Raw genomic sequence first — 18,517 nt, forward strand, 5'->3', positions numbered from 1 at the left:
TTTGCCAAAATTCATCCATAGTTTGAAAGTTTAAATGCGCATCAAACATCAATAACTTTATAAACATATTAGAAATGGCAAATGGAATAACTTGAAATACATACTTTACAATATGATGAATATTCCAATGAACCAATTTCAACCAGTTCCTTAAAAAAAAAACACTAATTATCTTAATCAGTTACGAGTTGGTCTCGCTGCTTGCTTCCATGGAGTTGCACAATTCTCTAATTTTTTGCATGTAGACTCTATCATATGCTTCAATATTCAGACCTGAAGCCAAAAAAAGCTCCAGTTCGCTGATAAAGCGTTCTGTTCTTTCACCCAGAAATGGCATGGCTGCATCAACAAGCATTGCTCTAAACTTCTCCTGCCTCTTCTCAGGGCTAAGCTTCATATCATGTCCTTCATTACTACAAACACAATTAAATCAAATTATTGCAGATTTGATAATTTGATGAGATTTATAGAACCTAATCTTACAAATGGTGATAAAGAACATAATAAGTATGGTTGGAATTCAGATGGCTAAATCTAATCTGACCTGTGGGGGAGAGTGAAATAACAAACTAGCTGAAGATTTCAGCACCGAAAATGTTAAGAAGAGCTGGCAGGATTTGTGAACCATGTTTGAATATAGGATTATGTCTAAACCCACAATTGTGGATCAAAATAGAGAGATAATTATCTTATTCTCTTGATGGCCCTGTCATTCGTTCACCTTGGCCGCCCCATTATAGACGAGTTGGTAGGTGCTGGCTCCAGAAAGGGTCTTGTTAGAGAAGAAGACAACAGTAGAGCTGATGGGATGGGGGGTGCATCGAATACCGGCCGTCGGTAAACTAATACCATTTGATGTAGAAAACTTCATTTTACTACGCACCACAAAAGCCCAAGCACATGGATGATGTGAATCAATAATTTATAGTCAAAAGAAGGGGGAATTTTAGTTAAATATCACACAAGTCTTATGTGTTTACATATCTAACCCCCAAAGTTTGATATTTACATTTATAACACCTTGGTTCATAAATATGTGCTTGAAAAAGTGTATTTAACTCTTAGAAAGGCAGTGATGTAACTATTAACTTTTAAAAAGACTGAAGGTGGTATTTTTGATGTGACATTAAAGATTTGAGTGAGATGTATGTAAATATGAATGTTTAGGTGTTAGATATGTAAATAAATAAGAATTGTGTGGTATGTATTGAAATGTCCCAAAGCACAATTGCCTCATAGTCGCAGATGTTGCAAATCCACACTGCCCAAGTCTCAATATTGTTGACTGTGGTTAAATTTAAGATGGTTAAATGTAAAAGATACAAACTTACGGAAAGAGTAGCAACCAAGACAAAAATATTATGAAAGAGCGACTAGAGCCGAGAGAGAAGATAATAAACCTGTTGAAAAGCACTAAAGATGTGAGCTCTAATCTTTCTATCTTCGCAGACAAAAAAGGACAACATGAATAACAAGGTAATGGATTATTAAGTTTACAAATAGGATACGAAACCAAGTTCTTAGTCATCTGCTTAAAGAATCTATTACATTAAACCAAACAAACAACGGCAATTGCATCATGCCACACAATTCTTACGTATTTACATATCTAACACCTAAACTTCAATATGTACATGCATACCATTCAAATCTTTAACTTCACATCAAAAATATCACTATAACTAACTTTTTAAGTGAAATGCCTGTTTTCATGCATAGAATTATAACACCAAAGTGCTATAAATGTAAATATCAATGTTTAGGGGTGAGATATGTAAATACATAAGAATCATAAATAAGAGTAACAAATTGTTCTGTAACACAAAGCCACTTTTATTCCATAAGGACTGAAAATGCCCATGGCACAATGTTCAAGTTGACCTATCAAACTAAATTTCCAAATAAACAAATAATCTGAACATGTTAAGGAATGGCGAAAATTTTTTTTACTGCACGTGAAACATACGAGAAGATGATGTATCACAAACGCAATGTGCTTTGTTTGCTGCATCGCTTTATGTGCATATTTTGACAGCACTGAAAAACCGACGGCTGAATCTAATCTGACCTGTGGGGGAGAGTGAAATAACAAAGGATTCCTTTGTAATCAACAAAAGTGTATATTGTTTTCAATAAGCAAATCAATCGCTTCTTCAGTAGTTAGCGTTTCAACATATATAAATAAGTGTAACAAATTGTTCTGTAAACCAAAGCCACTTTTATTCCATAAGAAAGGACTGAAAATGCCCATGGCACAATGTTCAAGTTGACCTATCAAACTCAAAACAATTAAAACAAGTATATTCACTCAAAGCAAATCCAATAATATCAACATAGAACTGAAATTCAGGCATTATGCAGCTTCAAATTGCAATTATCAAGCAAGATAATATAATAAAGAACTGTTAAAATGGTCCCAAAACTCGAGTCTACAAAAGTGTCAATTTAGTTTCAATAATCTTTGAACGGAGGCCAAAAATAGTTAGTGTGTAGACTATTTTAGTTCATATTAAAAGAGTGTGAGACTAAATTTATAGACTCTGGAATTAAAATGACCTCATGTAAATAGTCAGGGGCTATTTTAACACTTTAAGATACTATGATCAGTAACACTAGAATCATAAAAAAAAGATAGAATGGTTTTTCCAAATAGTTCACTGGGGAAGGAGGCCTGAGACATGATGCATGGAGATGTTTTGAGCTTGGTCATGTAGCTAAGGATAGTAGAAATGGTGTCTTTTGTTATGGATGAGATAGTTATTAGCCCTTGTCATCGAGTGGCAAAAAAGGTAATATTGAATTTATTTCTAAAATTTGTGAAAGAATATAAAAATTTACTGCAGAACCTTTTTAATTTCTCAGATCTAAGAATTGGAAGAAGTGAAATGGTTGAAATTCTAAAATAACATTAGAAAGAAAAAAAATGGTCCTTTAATCTTTTTCATTAAATCGGAATCTTTGTCAGATGCAAAGCACTGAAATTATTGATTCCTTTTGAGGTAGAGGATGCATGAACTTTCAAAGAGTTACATAGATGGTCAAAAAAGGGAGGAAAGCATTGGAGCATCTAGAAGTAAAAGAGACTTTGATGTTTGGATAGTCCTACAAGGATTATCCTTCTGTTATTTGAATTTTGATCCTCTTTAAGTTATCACCACAAAGTTTGGTAAACTCATAAATTATGGATAAACAAACTGTTCAAAAGGATAGGCTTGTGAGAGTATCAAGTCTTGTTCATGTTCCTAATCCTAAAGGATTCTCAAGCTTTGACTTCAGAAGATGATGGTTTGGAACATAAGTCAAGAGTTGTGAATAAGAAAAACTAGTTCAATCGAATCTCTCTGATGCACCTGGAAGAGGGGAAGAAGGATGAAAGGAAGTAAAGTCAACTGAATGTACTGAGACATTTGGAAGAAATATTAGTAACAGAAATAGAAAATTGGATAGTCATCAAAGAGGTTTTTAAGTCTCATATTTGAACTTCATATTAAAACTGAGAATTACTCCATTTGTTAGATAAACAAGCACAACTAGAACGTGTGAGTAAGGTTGCCATTTATAAACACGAAACAGGAAGTGAGGAGAAAATTTGGGAGAATCCAAGGAAAATAATCTGGGGTTCAATTGTCAAAACGTTTCTAACATCAAGTATTCTATGGTGACTGGAAAAAAAAAAATTGAAGATGTTAAGATCCCCTTGAAATTGAAACCAGAAACCTGAAAGTTAGTTGGCTGTTATGAAAGTCTGTCAGAGTTTTGTATCTTCAGACCAAACACTACAGAGCGTGGTTCCAGGTTGTCTCCCCCCAAACCAAAGATTTTGAAGCAGTGCATATAAAAAATTTTCACTCCGGCTAGCACGGATAGAAATAGACTTAGACATCATTTGGAGGGGCGTCCCGGCTTTGGACGGAAAGCGGATAATATGTGAGGCATTGTTTGAAGATGGACCGTTTCTCGAGTGTCGGCCAACGCTACTCCGCAAAAATGTCACATTTTCGTGGTAAAGAGCACTAAGCAGTGGGATCTAATTCTAGCTCAAGCTGAGTTTGCATACAACAAATCTATGAGTCAGACTATAGGACTGAACACACTATGTTTGAAATTGTATACGGGCGCAACCCGCTCACGTAACTTGAGTTGGCACCTCTCCTAACGACATCAGAGATTATTGAGGCTGCTGAAGAACGGCTTCACGAGATTTAGAAACTCCACAAGGTTGGAAAGGAGATTACTTAGAAGAACCACAAATATCAGGCACAAGCGAATTAAGTCCAAGAAGAAGGTGACTTTTCAAGGAGACCTCGTGTGGATTTGGCTAAAGAAAGAGAGACTTCTAGTGGGAGAAGTCGGGAAACTCAAGCTCAAAGCAGGCAAACCTTTCAGAATACTACAAAAACTGAATGACAATGTCTATAAGATCGACTGCCATGGGCCCATGGGACTACAATGTTTCAACCAAATTCAATTTCGCGGACCAGGCGCACTATTATGAAGATTCAAAAGCTTTGACAGATGAAATTGAAGCTCCCTTAATCCAAAAGACTGGCGCGGGGCTTAGGCCCCGGCTGAACCGATTAGCAATTAAGAAGAGAAAGCCTCGGCCCAGCAAGGGGCTGGACCACCCTCCCTGTTGAAGCTCCCCCAATCCCAAAAGATTGGCGCGGGGCTTAGGGCCCGACTGAACCGATTAGCAATTAAGAAGAGAGAGCCTCGGCCCAGCAAGGGGCTGGACCACCCTCCCTCATGCTCCTTTGGACAGTTATATCCTGCTTTGAGGTGGTGTTTACCCCATCGATTCCTCGTCGTATCCAGCCTCCCTGCCACTGTTCCTCTTCCTTGTAGCCACCCTGTTGTGCCACCCCTTCCTTGCAGCCACCCAGTTGTCGCAAATCCTCCCTGCAGCCTCTCTGTTGCTGCTCCACTTCCCCAACGGACCTCCTGCTACCGCACCTGCTCCCAGCACCCTTCCTTGTTGTTGTCCTTCTTCCAATAGCCTCCGAGTATAGCCATAGCCTTTCGACCACCCCCACATCTGCTGACAATCGGAGTTCATTACCTTTGCCCTCGCCCTAGGGAACTGTCTTATGTTTGTTAGCGTTTACTTCCCGTTTTGAAGAGTCGTCGTTGTGACCTATTTGAATTTCAAAAATAATATTTTCGTTTCTATGATGGTTTGGGTTAACTCCAGTATCACTCATATTCAGCTCTTCTTACAACTTTCATATTAGGGCAACAAATTCACCATTCAGGGATCACAAAATATGCCAAGCATCATCTAAGCCAAAACATTAAATTGTCCATGCATAAAAATTTAGACAATAAAATACATTAAATGTCAATAAATTGACATAAGACATGAAACATAAATCATTTGCATAAAAGACATTATGAAGTGATTGACTCAATGATTTAAGATTAACAAATCGAATACCCAGAATAGTAAAACTAGATAGGCTAATTCAAGCACCAGTGGAATCTTGACCTCAAATCAAGTTGAACAATGAGATCATTCAGCTCCATTACAGGCTAGCCAAATAGTTTAACCATATTATGATACCGTTAACCTACAGTTTAATTTAAAAGATGTTCTCTAACACCAATGTCATGTTAATATAGATTCTGAAAAAAAAATATGCCATATATTTTCAGTGCCAGCAAACTCGAGAAGAAAACTGTTGAAGCTCTAAACTACCAGTTTGATGTGCAAATGTAAAATGTTTACAGCAGCATCCATGCATTAACAATTGGTTAACCACAGGAGGCTTAGCAAAACTATAAATTAAGATTTTATTTATATCCAACTAATCCGTGAAAAACATAGTATGAAATTTTTAAATCTCCATCTCGTTAAGTCCAAAACGAAATAATGGTCAAAGATGAATCAAGTTGCAATATGTTGTATTATACCTTGACATTGTAAGGAAACTTTCCATGGCCCTAATTTTTCTATAAAAAAAAATAATTACCTTCTAAAAAAGGCTTCTATCACACCAAGAACATGATGGAAGATTATGTCCACATCTTCTTCCTGTACAAAAGTTGCCTCATATGAGGCATTTACAATTAATAGACTTATTTTCAAGAAGCTAATTAGAAATTCACAAAGAAAATGATTTGACCTCAATAATTTTTAAGGGTGCTGGCCTTGCAAACATGTTAAGATATGATAAAAAAAATGACCATTGGAAGGAGAAACAATGAGAACAAAATCGACAAGGAAGATATGGGGAATATAAGAAAAAAATAAAGCAGGATCCTTCAACCATAGAATTTAAGAACAGAAAAAATATGACATTATAGATCTCGTGATCCCCTCATCTCTGAGCAACATGTTTCCAGAAATCAGCTCTCCTCCAGCAAACAATGTCATAGAGATATAATCAAAAAAGAACATTCTGAATTTCAGATTACTGATCCTATAATAAATCAGTTATTAGAGACAAGGGCATATAGAGCTTATTCAACACAGGAGAACATGAGCAATCAAAAGAGGAAAAAATAATTGAAACAAGAATTCCGAAATTTTAATCAAGAGCATTAAATGTATATTCCAAAGCAACAACAACACATGGCTAAAACATAACTAAGATACATTGACGCAGAGAACCTACAATTAGAAACGCTAAAAGTTCATTACTTTGACCTTCAAACTCAAGTTAACCAATTCAGCAATTCGAAATGCTAAATCATAGTTAAACAACCTAAACAGAATCACTCATGACTAAAAACAAAGTTTTTTTCTTTTTTTTTTATACCTTAGTAAGAGTTTGGATCTCCCTTCTCAACCAACTTGAAAGCCAAATGTTCTGCCGTCGATATCTCTGGTGCTTCCAATATTGTTGAACGTTGAATATATTACCTTTAAATGCAATAATGTAATACGGCATAAAAAAGAAAAGTAAAACAGATAGATGCTGATAGAATATTAGCAATTACCTGGCTCACTGTTGTAGCACTGTAATCTGAACACATGTCCGCTTGTAAAAAAGCTTCACAATACCAAACATCCAATTCATTTAGATGGATGCTAACAAAGCAATTGACAGGGGAACTCAATGAAAAGAAAATAAGCAGAAACACAAGAACAAAAATCAGCCACAAACCTATCCTGACTAGCCCCGTTCAAATAAAATCGGCTAAAAGATTCTCCATAAAAACTATAAACAATGGAAAAATTTTCAACCTGCATAAAGATAAAAATAGTAAAGACGAAAGGTACACTCGCAGAAATGAATGTTGCATTGATAAGGTGTAATAATATACATGTGTGTGTGTGTAATTCAGAAAATTTAAATATTCAAAATTATTTAGATAAATAATATAACAATCAAATTTAACAATATTAATGATTATGTTTAATTTTTTAAAATATATGTCAAAATTTACATTAATTTTATTTAACTTTAAAAAAGTGGGGAAGAGATATGACACTTGTTTATACAAATGCTAAATTTAAAACAAATGGAAATGATAAGTAGCATAGAACAGCCACCAAAAAAAGCTAAATAAAGGAGGCCAGCCAGAGAGGGAGCGAGTGATTAAGCAGCAAGGGAGGCCGAGCGGCTCAGAGATGAAGTGGGTTGACCAATTGAGGGGGAAGGAGCTTCTACGTGCCAAACCAAGCATGAGCTGCCAGAGGCAGCTAGCAATAGATGCAATCACATGAGATCGAGCCTTGCTCAGCTTGGGTTTCAATTTTTTACACCAAAAAATTAAAGTATTTCCTTCCTTCCCCTTCTTCAAATGAAGGGGTTTGACAAGTTTTATTTTGAAATTTAAAACCCTAAATTTGATTTCAGCTAAGGTTTTCTTCTTATGCTGAAGTTTAAGAATGCTATTGTTATTTCTTCAAATTACAAAAAAACTAGGTCTAGCTTTGTTTTGTTTTACAAACAATTTTGACTGGCAGAAAAGTAAAAGAATTGTGAGTAAAGTTTGACATCATTGCAAAGAGAATGAAGAAAAAGAATACTGAAGTTTATTGAAAAAAAATTGAAATTTTGTAAATTGTTAAATTCGGAAAAAAATCAAGTAAATGTTTAAATATTAAATTCAACAGTGTGAGTACTGCTTTATAAATTGAAAACTTTTGGTATCATATTAATGCTATAGAAATTAATGAAGATATTGAAAAAAATACTTCTCATTTTTAATTTAAAAGCTTGTTTATTTGCGTTATGAAATAATAATTCCATAAACATGATTTAATTTAAAAAAATTAAAATTAATAGAAATAGTAAATTATATTATTTATGATGATGAATTAAGTAATAAATTTAACTATGGTATAATCTAAATATTATATATGTAAAAGTGTGTGTGTGTAAAAGAGGAAAAAACTATGCTAAAAAGGTAATTGTTATATGGTTGACAAAAAGACCTAAAAGTAGACATTACAATTTTTTTTTTAATTCATTTAAAGCTTTCTATTTTATTTAATTAATAAAGACATCATGTGTAAAGATTAAAGGGTAATGTTAAATGTTTGAATTAATTTAATTGAAAAACATAAAATTTAATTTTTACAATATGTAAAAACAATAAAATTTGAGATTTCAAAAACTGACTATGATTTTTATACTTGAATAAAAATAAACATTAAAAATGATAATAGCTATTTAAATAGAACAAATTTGATAATATACAATGAATAAGAACGATTAAAATGCTTAGAAAATAGAATTACATATGATGATTCAGATATGAGATGTAAGAGATTATAATAGAAGTTTGGAATACAAAATCGATTGATAGAGGTACAATATCAAAAGAAAGAACATTCAAAAAATAAGTGACAATATAATTTCCAGGTGAGGTGGGCAAATATCTTTCAATTTTATATTAATGATTTTTGTTTTTTCTAAATTTAATTCATTGATCATTGAAGCATCTGATATGCAATATGTAAGATTTTCAATGATACAAAATTTCAATTAGACTCGGTTTAAAATGATTTTCTCGACTCTTAGACAAAAATTCACATATTGACATAAATGTTACTATACTCTCCACATTTCAATATCACAAGTTAATTTTATGAATAATATGCAAAAGACATGATAATATTTAAAAAAATGCCCGATTATAGAAATGCAAAAAAATATGTTATATAGGAATGATTGCATGAACATGCTAAAGGATGGAGTCAGACCCTTTATAATACCAACTGGAAATATATATACATGTGCAAAAAATAACTATTTAACTTCACCATTTAGATATGGAAAAGGTTATTGCAATGATCGTACATTAAGGTACAGTTAGAAGATGCTCTGAAGAGGGATCTATTATATAGCAAATTAGAATATTGAAGTGATAAAAAAAGTAAGCTAATGATAGCTATTTTATTATGTCAATAAGAAAGTTACAAATACTTTCATTTGCGGTTAAGATTAAAAAATTCTTATAATTGAAGTTCAAAAGCTTTACATGCATATTGATTTATATTTTTTGATTCAACTCACACAACAGTTGATAAATAGTTTCAAGAAAATCTCTATTAAATTAAATGAATGAAAGAAGAAAGTTGATCCAGAAAGCTATATCAATAGTTCTTTAAAAAAGTGAAAAATAGTGTATTTTCATTAAAAAATAATGAATAAATTTCATATATTAGCTGGCTTTTTTGAGATTTAGAGATTTCTATTTTGAAAAATTTATGAATCATATTTTTAAAAAAAAGTACGCTCGTCTCTAACTGCCTTGGTAATCCAAGTTTTTGGAATAGTTTGTGATACAAAGGAAGTAGGAAACGAATTGTTTCTTAATCAACCATTTTTTTCTTAAAGAAAACAGTCCGAAAAATAAAATAAAGAAATTGAATAATTAACTTTAGAAAGTTAAGCCACTTTAAAAATGCTAAAGACTAAACTGGAAAAGCTGTAGGCAGAAATTGACACGTGTTGGAGAATTTGGCTTAGTGCCAATAAACGTACATTAATTTAGACTACTACTTAAAAAAATCTTTCTTGCAACCACATGGTAAAATGAAAGTATAACCTCTTTTCAATAATTTAATACCAAGCAAGCAAAAAATGGTAATTGCTCACTCTTCCAAACTTTCAAAATCAAGTCAATCAGCAGTAACACTTCAACAACGGATATGTTGCAGGATAAATTTCAAACTGATTTGGAATTCAGCAGAATTCTGTAATTTCATGTTTGTCCCCAACTTAGTTAGCTAAAAGCCGGCTCAACAATAATCAAGAAATACGGATCCAATGGCTACAGTTAAATGCTAGCATCCTTTCAATTGAAGAAATGCTTTCAACGAGCAAGAGATTTCAGCAACAAAAAAGAGAGCCGGAAGCCGAGATAATCTAAATAAAATTAATTAGTTTATAAAATTCTTCAACATATCCGTTGAAATTCTTAAAAATAAAATTAATTAGTCTCAGGAGTACTCAAGCCATCAAGAACATATTAGTAATGTTCGTTGCCAAAACTGAGAGAAGACTATATGAATCTTGATAACATTCAATTAAAACTCAAGAACAATGGGCAGCCCAGGAACCAGGGATCAAAAAGTACAACCCAAACTACCTAAAATCTAGAGCACAATGGAAGTCAGACATGAAGGTAAGAGATTCTAATAAGACCATTGTGTAAGATTTAAACAGCAATGTAGTGCTTCACTTGCCAGCATTTATAAAAGGAAAAGAAGTTCAACCCTAAGGAAGGCAGAAAGTAATGAACAGCTCTATCATCCCAGAATCTAAGAGTTCTAATGAATTTCAAAAACAAAAATAGTGAGGTCTGTGATAGGTTAAGTACCATGTCAAGGGCACTTGTTCCTTTTAATATTTAATCATGCAACCAAAATTCTAACTGAACTTCCATAGTCTCCCATATTGATTGCTAGTATTAGTAGTATGAATCAAGTAAAATAGACTGAAAAAAAAAATGAATGAATAAGTAAAATAGACTCTGGGACTAGTCTACAACTTCCCTTCAATATTGTTCATCATGAAAATTTTCTGAGATTCACTATATATAACACCACAGCTAAGGCAGCAATTAAAACTGGAAATGGTTTTGGAGCCACCTGGAAAAAATAGGCAGGCAGAAGAAGTGCAACGGGGCAATTAACGATCAAAGAGGAACATGAATTAGGGCCATCAAAAAAATAAATGATTATTTATCCATGCCAAAGGAAACATAGAGACTGAAAGAATAGAAGAATATGAAATATAATATGATAAAATCACCATAAAAGTTTGTAAAAAAAGGCCTACGTAATATGGAGATTATAGATCCAAAAATATCAGGTGAACGTAAAAAATTAAGAAAATACACAGACAAGTTCCCATCTGAAGGACTTCTGTACACGGACAAGGTCTCCTCATTTGTCTCTCGGTATTACCAATGTATTACTAATTAGAAACCATAGGGTAATTAAAAGTACAAGGATTAGAATGGAGAGTTAGTAAATAAAAAATAATCATACTAAACTGCTTGTACAGAAGACAAAGTTGATCCTCATAGGATGTAAAAAAAACCAGCAACAAACCTTGCAAAGAGGACATTTTATGGAGGTTGCTGATTGACAATATTTTTCTTTAATGAATCTGGACCAGTTAACAATGCAATGATAACAAAATGCATCTGTTAAAAAAACATTAAAATCAAGTAAGATAAAGATATAAATATCTACAAAACTCAGCATAATTAGATCTGAACAAAAAGAAGTCACTTCAACTGGCCTGTCCATTAATCATTGATAAAATGAAATCAACAAAAACACATGATAAGAATCTCAAATCAGGGCAAAACCCTAAAGAATGATTCCATCACATATGATAAAATTCATAATAAGCTCTCATAGAAGTTCCAAATGAGTATCAATATCTCAAAAATAGATTAATGCAAAAGTATAGAAGACAAAAATCAAACAGCTAAAAATCGTATCAAAGAGCCCAGCCAAAATATAACCAGCAGGAGATCAGCGAATGCTTACAAATTCAACCCAATGTGTACTCATCAAAATAAAACTCAATGCAAAACAAATTAAATTCATGCAAATGCGCATCACACGATGTAACAGATCACAAAATGCATGCCTAGAAAATGCATTAACAATAAGAGTTAATTAAATAATGAAGGAGATGCAACAACAAAAGAAGTAGAATCAAATCTTATGAGTTGTTTTGAGTTTCTAGATTCATTTTTCCTTACAGATTCAGTATTTATTACATATTTAGATATGTCCATAAGAAACTATGACGTGCCAAGCAAGAAAATTATTTATTGTTCGGTGCATGTGTTCAAATCATCATAGAAAAGAACTCATTAAACTCACATTACTCAATATTTTCACGATTAGGAATTGGAAATTGATTATTTTCTCGCACATGGGGTCATAATATTATGAACCTTGACACCTATGACAAACAACCACAGCAGTTTGAGTACCAGTGGATTGATCATTCTTAGTATCACTATTCAAGGAAAATTGATGTCTGTTAAGCAGGAAGGCGAACAATGACTTGCTCAATATACCAAAGTGGACTTTTACTAGTGGTGGCAAACTGATTACTTCTAAAAGAAAGAAATAGTTATCCTTATACTTCTAAGGCTTTACAATGAGCTTTACATTTAGTATTAACACTTCCATTAGCTATTGGTTTAGAGAGTCATAGTATAATCTTAAATTTTATAGTAAAGATCATTCAAAAACATATATGTTATTGATCTTGTTTACACCTAGAATTCAATTCTTCAAATCAAATTAAATATACATTAACACTTCCATTAGTTTGCCTAAAAACTATAGTTCAACTATTCTAGGCTATGTATTTGTTTATCAGTTTAGCTATCATTTTAACTTAAGTTCTAACTGAAAATTTTGTAAAATTGTCTATGACACACTAGATTCCTACCCCAAATATCTCAACTGCAACAACTGGCTTAACATGCTGTCAAAGCTATAAGCAGAATGCGAAGAGCAAAAGTGCAAGGGTCTATTGCTTCAATGTGCAGAATGAAGTAACACTTTTACCAAGAAGAGCACTCATGGCTTGTAAATCTCTCTCTCACTCTCTCACACATATATATATTCGATAACGCTCTGCTATGGTTTTGCCATTAAGGCGAACCCTGGTTTCTGCTCCACTGCTCGTGCTCGCTCTTTCGTTGTTTTCGTATATTTCGTGCGTCATCCCGACTTGGCTCATGTTTCCTCGTCTGCAGGCTGAGGGGCTCGAGATTGCTGCTCGTCTTCTACGGTGTCGTGCGCCTTCGGTTTCGACCCGACGTTTTTTGTTGGCGTGCATCAGGCTCTTGCTTCGTCGTCTGCAGGCTGAAGGGTTCGCGATTGAGGCTCGTCTTCTGCAGCGTCGTGAGTCGGCTTCGACCCGACGTTTCTGCGGGCGGGCATCTCTGCTTCACCCTTCGCGTCTGGTTTCGTTCACAATTGTCTGCTTCGATAGGTACAATTCCTCCTCTTTCGGCAGAACCCGAGAAAGTCTCTTTCGCCCATGTGCGCGGTAACCATCTGGAGGAGTCGGTTGTTGTCTTCCCGTCGTGTTATAAGGAATGTCGTGATGGTATAGGTGACTGCCCTTTTGTTAAGAAGGTGAGTAGAAAATGTGGGAAAACAGCTCTCTTTTTCTCTGATTTAGAAATCTCAACATTTACTGAGAAATGCAAGTTCGTTCTTATCGAAAAATTTCAGTAGGGGCACCCCCTTATGGAAGTTATCAGAAAGAATTTTTAAGATCTCATACTAGTAGAAAAGTAGAAAGTGAGACTTCTTGATGGGAGGCATGTATTGATTCAGTTAACCACGGCTGAAGACTACGCTCGGATTTTCTCTAAAAAATATATTAACATTGCAGGAAAGTCAATAAAGTTGCTCAAATAGTCCTAAACCATGAATCTCCCACTGTACCGGTATAGTTTAGTTTATCTAGTCTCAAGTTGTATTTATTTAATCATCAGGTTCTCTATTCTATTGGAGCCATAATTGGGGATCATATGAAGCTAGATATACCCACCTTCAGTATAACCAGACCTTCTGTTGTCAGAATACTTGTGGAGAGGGATATTACTTTACATGATATTACAAAATTTTGGCTGACACAACACATAATGGATATTGGCAACAAATTGTCATGGAACATATACCCTTTTATTGTACCCATTGTAAGATGTTTGGGCATCCCCTTGATAAATGTCACAGGCTCCACCCTAACTTGAAACCTAAAGCTCAAATGAATAAGGATGTGTCTAACCCCACTGCTCTGGACACATCTACTCCACCTGTGGAGGGATTTACCATAAGACAGGAGTTGGTGTTTGATTTAATTGCCCCTGGGGACCCTCCTACTGACAATATTGTTTTTGTTACTGCAATTGATGTGTTGTCGGATGCTTCTGTTGTGCAACCTACAGCTTCAAACTTTTTTGAAATCAATACCAAAGGATCCTTACCCACAAGGGACAATGTTCGAACCGATAATCAAGAGTGACAGCGAAAACAATAGCAAAAATTTGAACGATACTTATTTATGCACTCAAAAGAAGGTAAATGAGTCTTATGTTTATTTTGTCATTATAACATCATAATTCCTAGTAGTAATACCTACAACCTACCTAGTATTTCACAAGAGAAAAATACTCTTACCAATCTTGAATTTTACCTAACTGATTGATCTAGCCAATTTTAACTTAGGTATAGAAAAGTAACTTAGGGTTAGTCATTAGAAAAAACACCATTAACGATATTCCAAACTAAGACCTGAAAGTAGCAGACTAGAACTTTGCCTTAGAAATTATCTATCTCCCCTTCCCTGTGAGATCGACATTCCGGAATCAATAGAACCCTATATTATTGAAACAATACGTATATTTGCGTGAGAAACCCCAGTGAATAATAATACCTAATTTTAAGAACTCAATCAATTTTTTTATGGAGTAGATCAAGTTTTTGATGTCTTTACCAGGACTTATATAAATTGTGATAATAGCTGTGGTGGATCAATATCCTAACATGAAATTAAGTGATATTATTAAAATTATCATATTAATAAAGAAAGATATAAATGGTCGGTAGAAAAACTCATATATTTACCTTATACCAAACATAGCATAGTCTTATTGGCATCTTGATAAGTTCATGCATGCCCCGCATGAAGAACATATGAAAATTGTTACAAGGATGCTCAAATACCTTGAAAAAATCATAGAAAAAGGCTTCTCTTTAAGAAAGGAAATTACAAAAAAATAGAAGCCTGCGAAAATATTGATTGGACGGAGTTCATAAAGGACGAAAGTTTGATCAACCTTAGAATACTCCGTTTATGTGTGATCTACTCTTCAAACCTAGACAAGTAACAAAAAAATATTACGGCAAAGAATAGAACAAAAGCAGGACTTAAATCATCATCCAATGGGATTAGTGAATCAATAGAGCTTAAGTTAGTCCTAAAACTTCAGGTAATGATCAAAACTCCTATGTTAGTATATTGTAATAATAAAGTTGCTATTAATGCATAACACAATCTGGTCCATCATGCTCGAACCAAATATGTGGAGATAAATCAATACTTTACAAAAAAATTTTAAGATGAAATTATATGTATTTTTTATCTCTCCTCCGGTCAAATGAGTGATAACTTACAGAAGTACAAGATAGACCCCTATATGAAAAATTAATTAACAAGCTTGGTTTGCGGGGTGTTGACAAACAAGTTTGGGGGAAAGTGTAAATGTTGCAATCTCCCTCCCTCCCTCTCTCTTCCATAAAAAACTGGAAAGGCCGCAAATTGTTAAGATGAAGGCTCTAGGCAACCTTGGATGGAATGGTAGCTATAACAATGAATAGACAGCAACCGGTGTTCTCCAATAACGCATGGCAGCCTATGGATTACTAAGGTAGAGGCGGTTTTGGAAGGCAGAAAGTATTCGGGTATCTTGGGATTATTTATTGGAATCATATCGCATTTATTTAACCTGTGTTATATTAAAAACCTGTATCAATATGTTTATTTTTTCCTACAAGGATATGTTTATTTCTTCCATGTTTTCTACATTATAAGTTTCTATATTTATCAAGCTAGATTTCAGGCACTGAATGGTATGGAGTATTTTACTTGTTTTTCTCCCTATTTTCCTTTACTTGGAGGTATCAAATCAGGTTCAAATGTCAGGTTTTGGGCTTACCCAGCCTAACCTAAAACTGCTTAACCTGAACTCGAACCTGACCCGCCTTCTATATAACTAACCCAAAACCGACCCAATGACCCGCTAATATAAGGTATAATAGATAACTCGAACATGACCTAAGAAATTAAACAAGGGATTCTAGTCTAGAACTGGACTCTCAAATTAAGGGTTTTTTATATCCTTGTACTTCTTTCTTACACCTCTTAATATGCAGCTTGCCTTTGGTGAAATGTCATACACAAGTGGTAGGAAAATACATGGTTTAAAATACAATAATTATGGTTGTCATACAAGAGTCCACAATCAATGTTAATAATATCATGTTGGTAGCAGTCACTTTCACCACCTCAAGCAGAAGATGAACAACCAACAAACTCTCATGAACACCATAGCTCATGCTATCCTTTATGATTGATGTGTTTCCTTAAGATTTTTGTAGAGAGGAAGAAAATTCACAAAACCTTACCGAGTTTAGAATTAGCACCATTTATGTTTGCAGAAAAAGGGATTAAACCAGCAAATTATAACCAAACTATATTGCACAGATGTCTAAGGCAAATATGACTTCAAAAAATATAATGAAAGTAGATCATTGAGAAATGTTTAATTTCCAGCATACATATAGAAAGAACATTTAGTTGTAAAATTGCAAAGAATACCACAAAATGAAAATGATGAATGTCAATTTGACCAGCCATATACTCTTGCGACAAGATAGGCACTCAAAGTGAAAGTCTGCGTCTGTTTGTAAAAATAAAAATAGAACTTTTATAGAAAAATATACTTCTAGAAAGAAGTGGGTATTATTAATTTTTTGTTTAATAAATAATACATAATAACATTCTTACATCTACAATGCTCTAAAAAATCTACTTGAAAAGTTGCTTCTCGTCATTTAATTTTTTAAAAAACAACAAGAATTGTGCATTCAAATAAAATTGTAGCAGCTTTTCAAAAATCAAAGTCGCTAAATAAACAACCCCATGCAGACCCTTGGATTCCTCAAAATTGTATTCCAACCAAAATTAGGATATTCATTCTTCCCAAAAAAAATTAAATAAATAAAAAAATAACACTTTGTCCAAGCTAGATTAGAGAAACAAGGCTACATTAAAAATAAAAATCACCATGCCTTGAGCTTGCATTTTCTTATCTCTCCTTTTACTAACTTGTGCATCAAGTTATTCATACACAGATAGTTTAGAACTTTTATTCTTCCATATATAGGATATAATAGTTATGGATTCCATATGGACCATGTACATTTTATTAAAGATTTTTTTCACTATTCTATATCATATTCGAAATAAGTTGAGTAAGCCAAAACGATGAGAGCCTTGATATCAATAGGAAACTCTATGATAGCCATTGCCTACACACTGCTTTTTTCATGTGGGTGTGCACAAATGCTGGCCTATCATGTTAGGAAGCTTAGGGACATAGGTGACATAACACGCCACACAAAGGCCACCAACCCAAAGCCAATCTTGATCTATTATTATAAGCTATCTTCCCTAACGTTATTTCCCGGAAAAAAAAGAAAGCTATGCTAAGCCCTAGGACAATACAACTTCTAGAAGTTCATCAAGCAATGTCTTTCTTTATGATGTAATCAAATTCATCAAAGGCCACCACCCCAAAGTCAATCTCGATCTATTATTATAAACTATTTTCCCTAACGTTATTTCCCGGAAAAAAAAGAAAGCTATGCTAAGCCCTAGGACAATACAACTTCTAGAAGTTCATCAAGCAATGTCTTTCTTTATGATGTAATCAAATTCATCAAAGGCCACCACACCAAAGTCAATCTTGATCTATTACTATAAGCTATTTTCCCTAACGTTATTTCCTGGAAAAAAAGAAAGCTATGCTAAGCCCTAGGCCAATACAACTTCTAGAAGTTCATCAAGCACTGTCTTTCTTTATGATGTAATCAAATTCATCAAAGGCTGCCACCCCAAAGTCAATCTCGATCTATTATTATAAACTATTTTCCCTAACGTTATTTCCCGGAAAAAAAAGAAAGCTATGCTAAGCCCTAGGACAATACAACTTCTAGAAGTTCATCAAGCAGTGTCTTTCTTTATGACGTAATCAAATTCATCAAGCAATATTTACAATCCGTTAAGAGTCAAACATCATTTGGATAACAAATTAACCTATTTACAACTGCCAAGCCAAGAAAGAATTGGATGGCAAAATTTTAAATGACGTGCAACAAAATATCTTGTTGAATTAAACCCAATTTCACTTTTTGGACAAACATGTGATTAACTACATGCAGACAAGGATAGCCTATTTCAAACCAAAACTATCTTTAAATCCTATCAATCGAGTTAAATAATTACTA

General features: G+C 33.8%; 1 protein-coding gene across 3 annotated transcripts in view; it reads right to left on the minus strand.

The window, feature by feature from the left end:
• Positions 1 to 18,517, minus strand: part of LOC110034462 — a 36,948-nt gene continuing 18,431 nt past the window's right edge. The window contains exons 2-8 of one of the 3 annotated variants that reach the window (XR_002295063.1): positions 11,513 to 11,607; positions 7,107 to 7,186; positions 6,940 to 6,992; positions 6,759 to 6,862; positions 5,970 to 6,031; positions 1,967 to 2,068; positions 573 to 1,400 (exon numbers count right to left, since the gene is read on the minus strand). Coding sequence is in view for 2 of the 3 variants with exons in the window: in XM_020738723.1 (XP_020594382.1) it covers positions 182 to 413; positions 5,970 to 6,031; positions 6,759 to 6,862; positions 6,940 to 6,992; positions 7,107 to 7,186; positions 11,513 to 11,607 (626 nt within the window). In the remaining variant the exon portion in view is untranslated. Of the gene's footprint in view, positions 414 to 572; positions 1,401 to 1,896; positions 2,069 to 5,969; positions 6,032 to 6,758; positions 6,863 to 6,939; positions 6,993 to 7,106; positions 7,187 to 11,512; positions 11,608 to 18,517 lie in introns of those variants that run through there. The other 2 variants (XM_020738723.1, XM_020738733.1) reach the window with 2 other exon arrangements.

This window comes from Phalaenopsis equestris, unplaced genomic scaffold (assembly GCF_001263595.1).
Source record: "Phalaenopsis equestris unplaced genomic scaffold, ASM126359v1 Scaffold000002, whole genome shotgun sequence".
Lineage (NCBI taxonomy): Eukaryota > Viridiplantae > Streptophyta > Magnoliopsida > Asparagales > Orchidaceae > Phalaenopsis > Phalaenopsis equestris.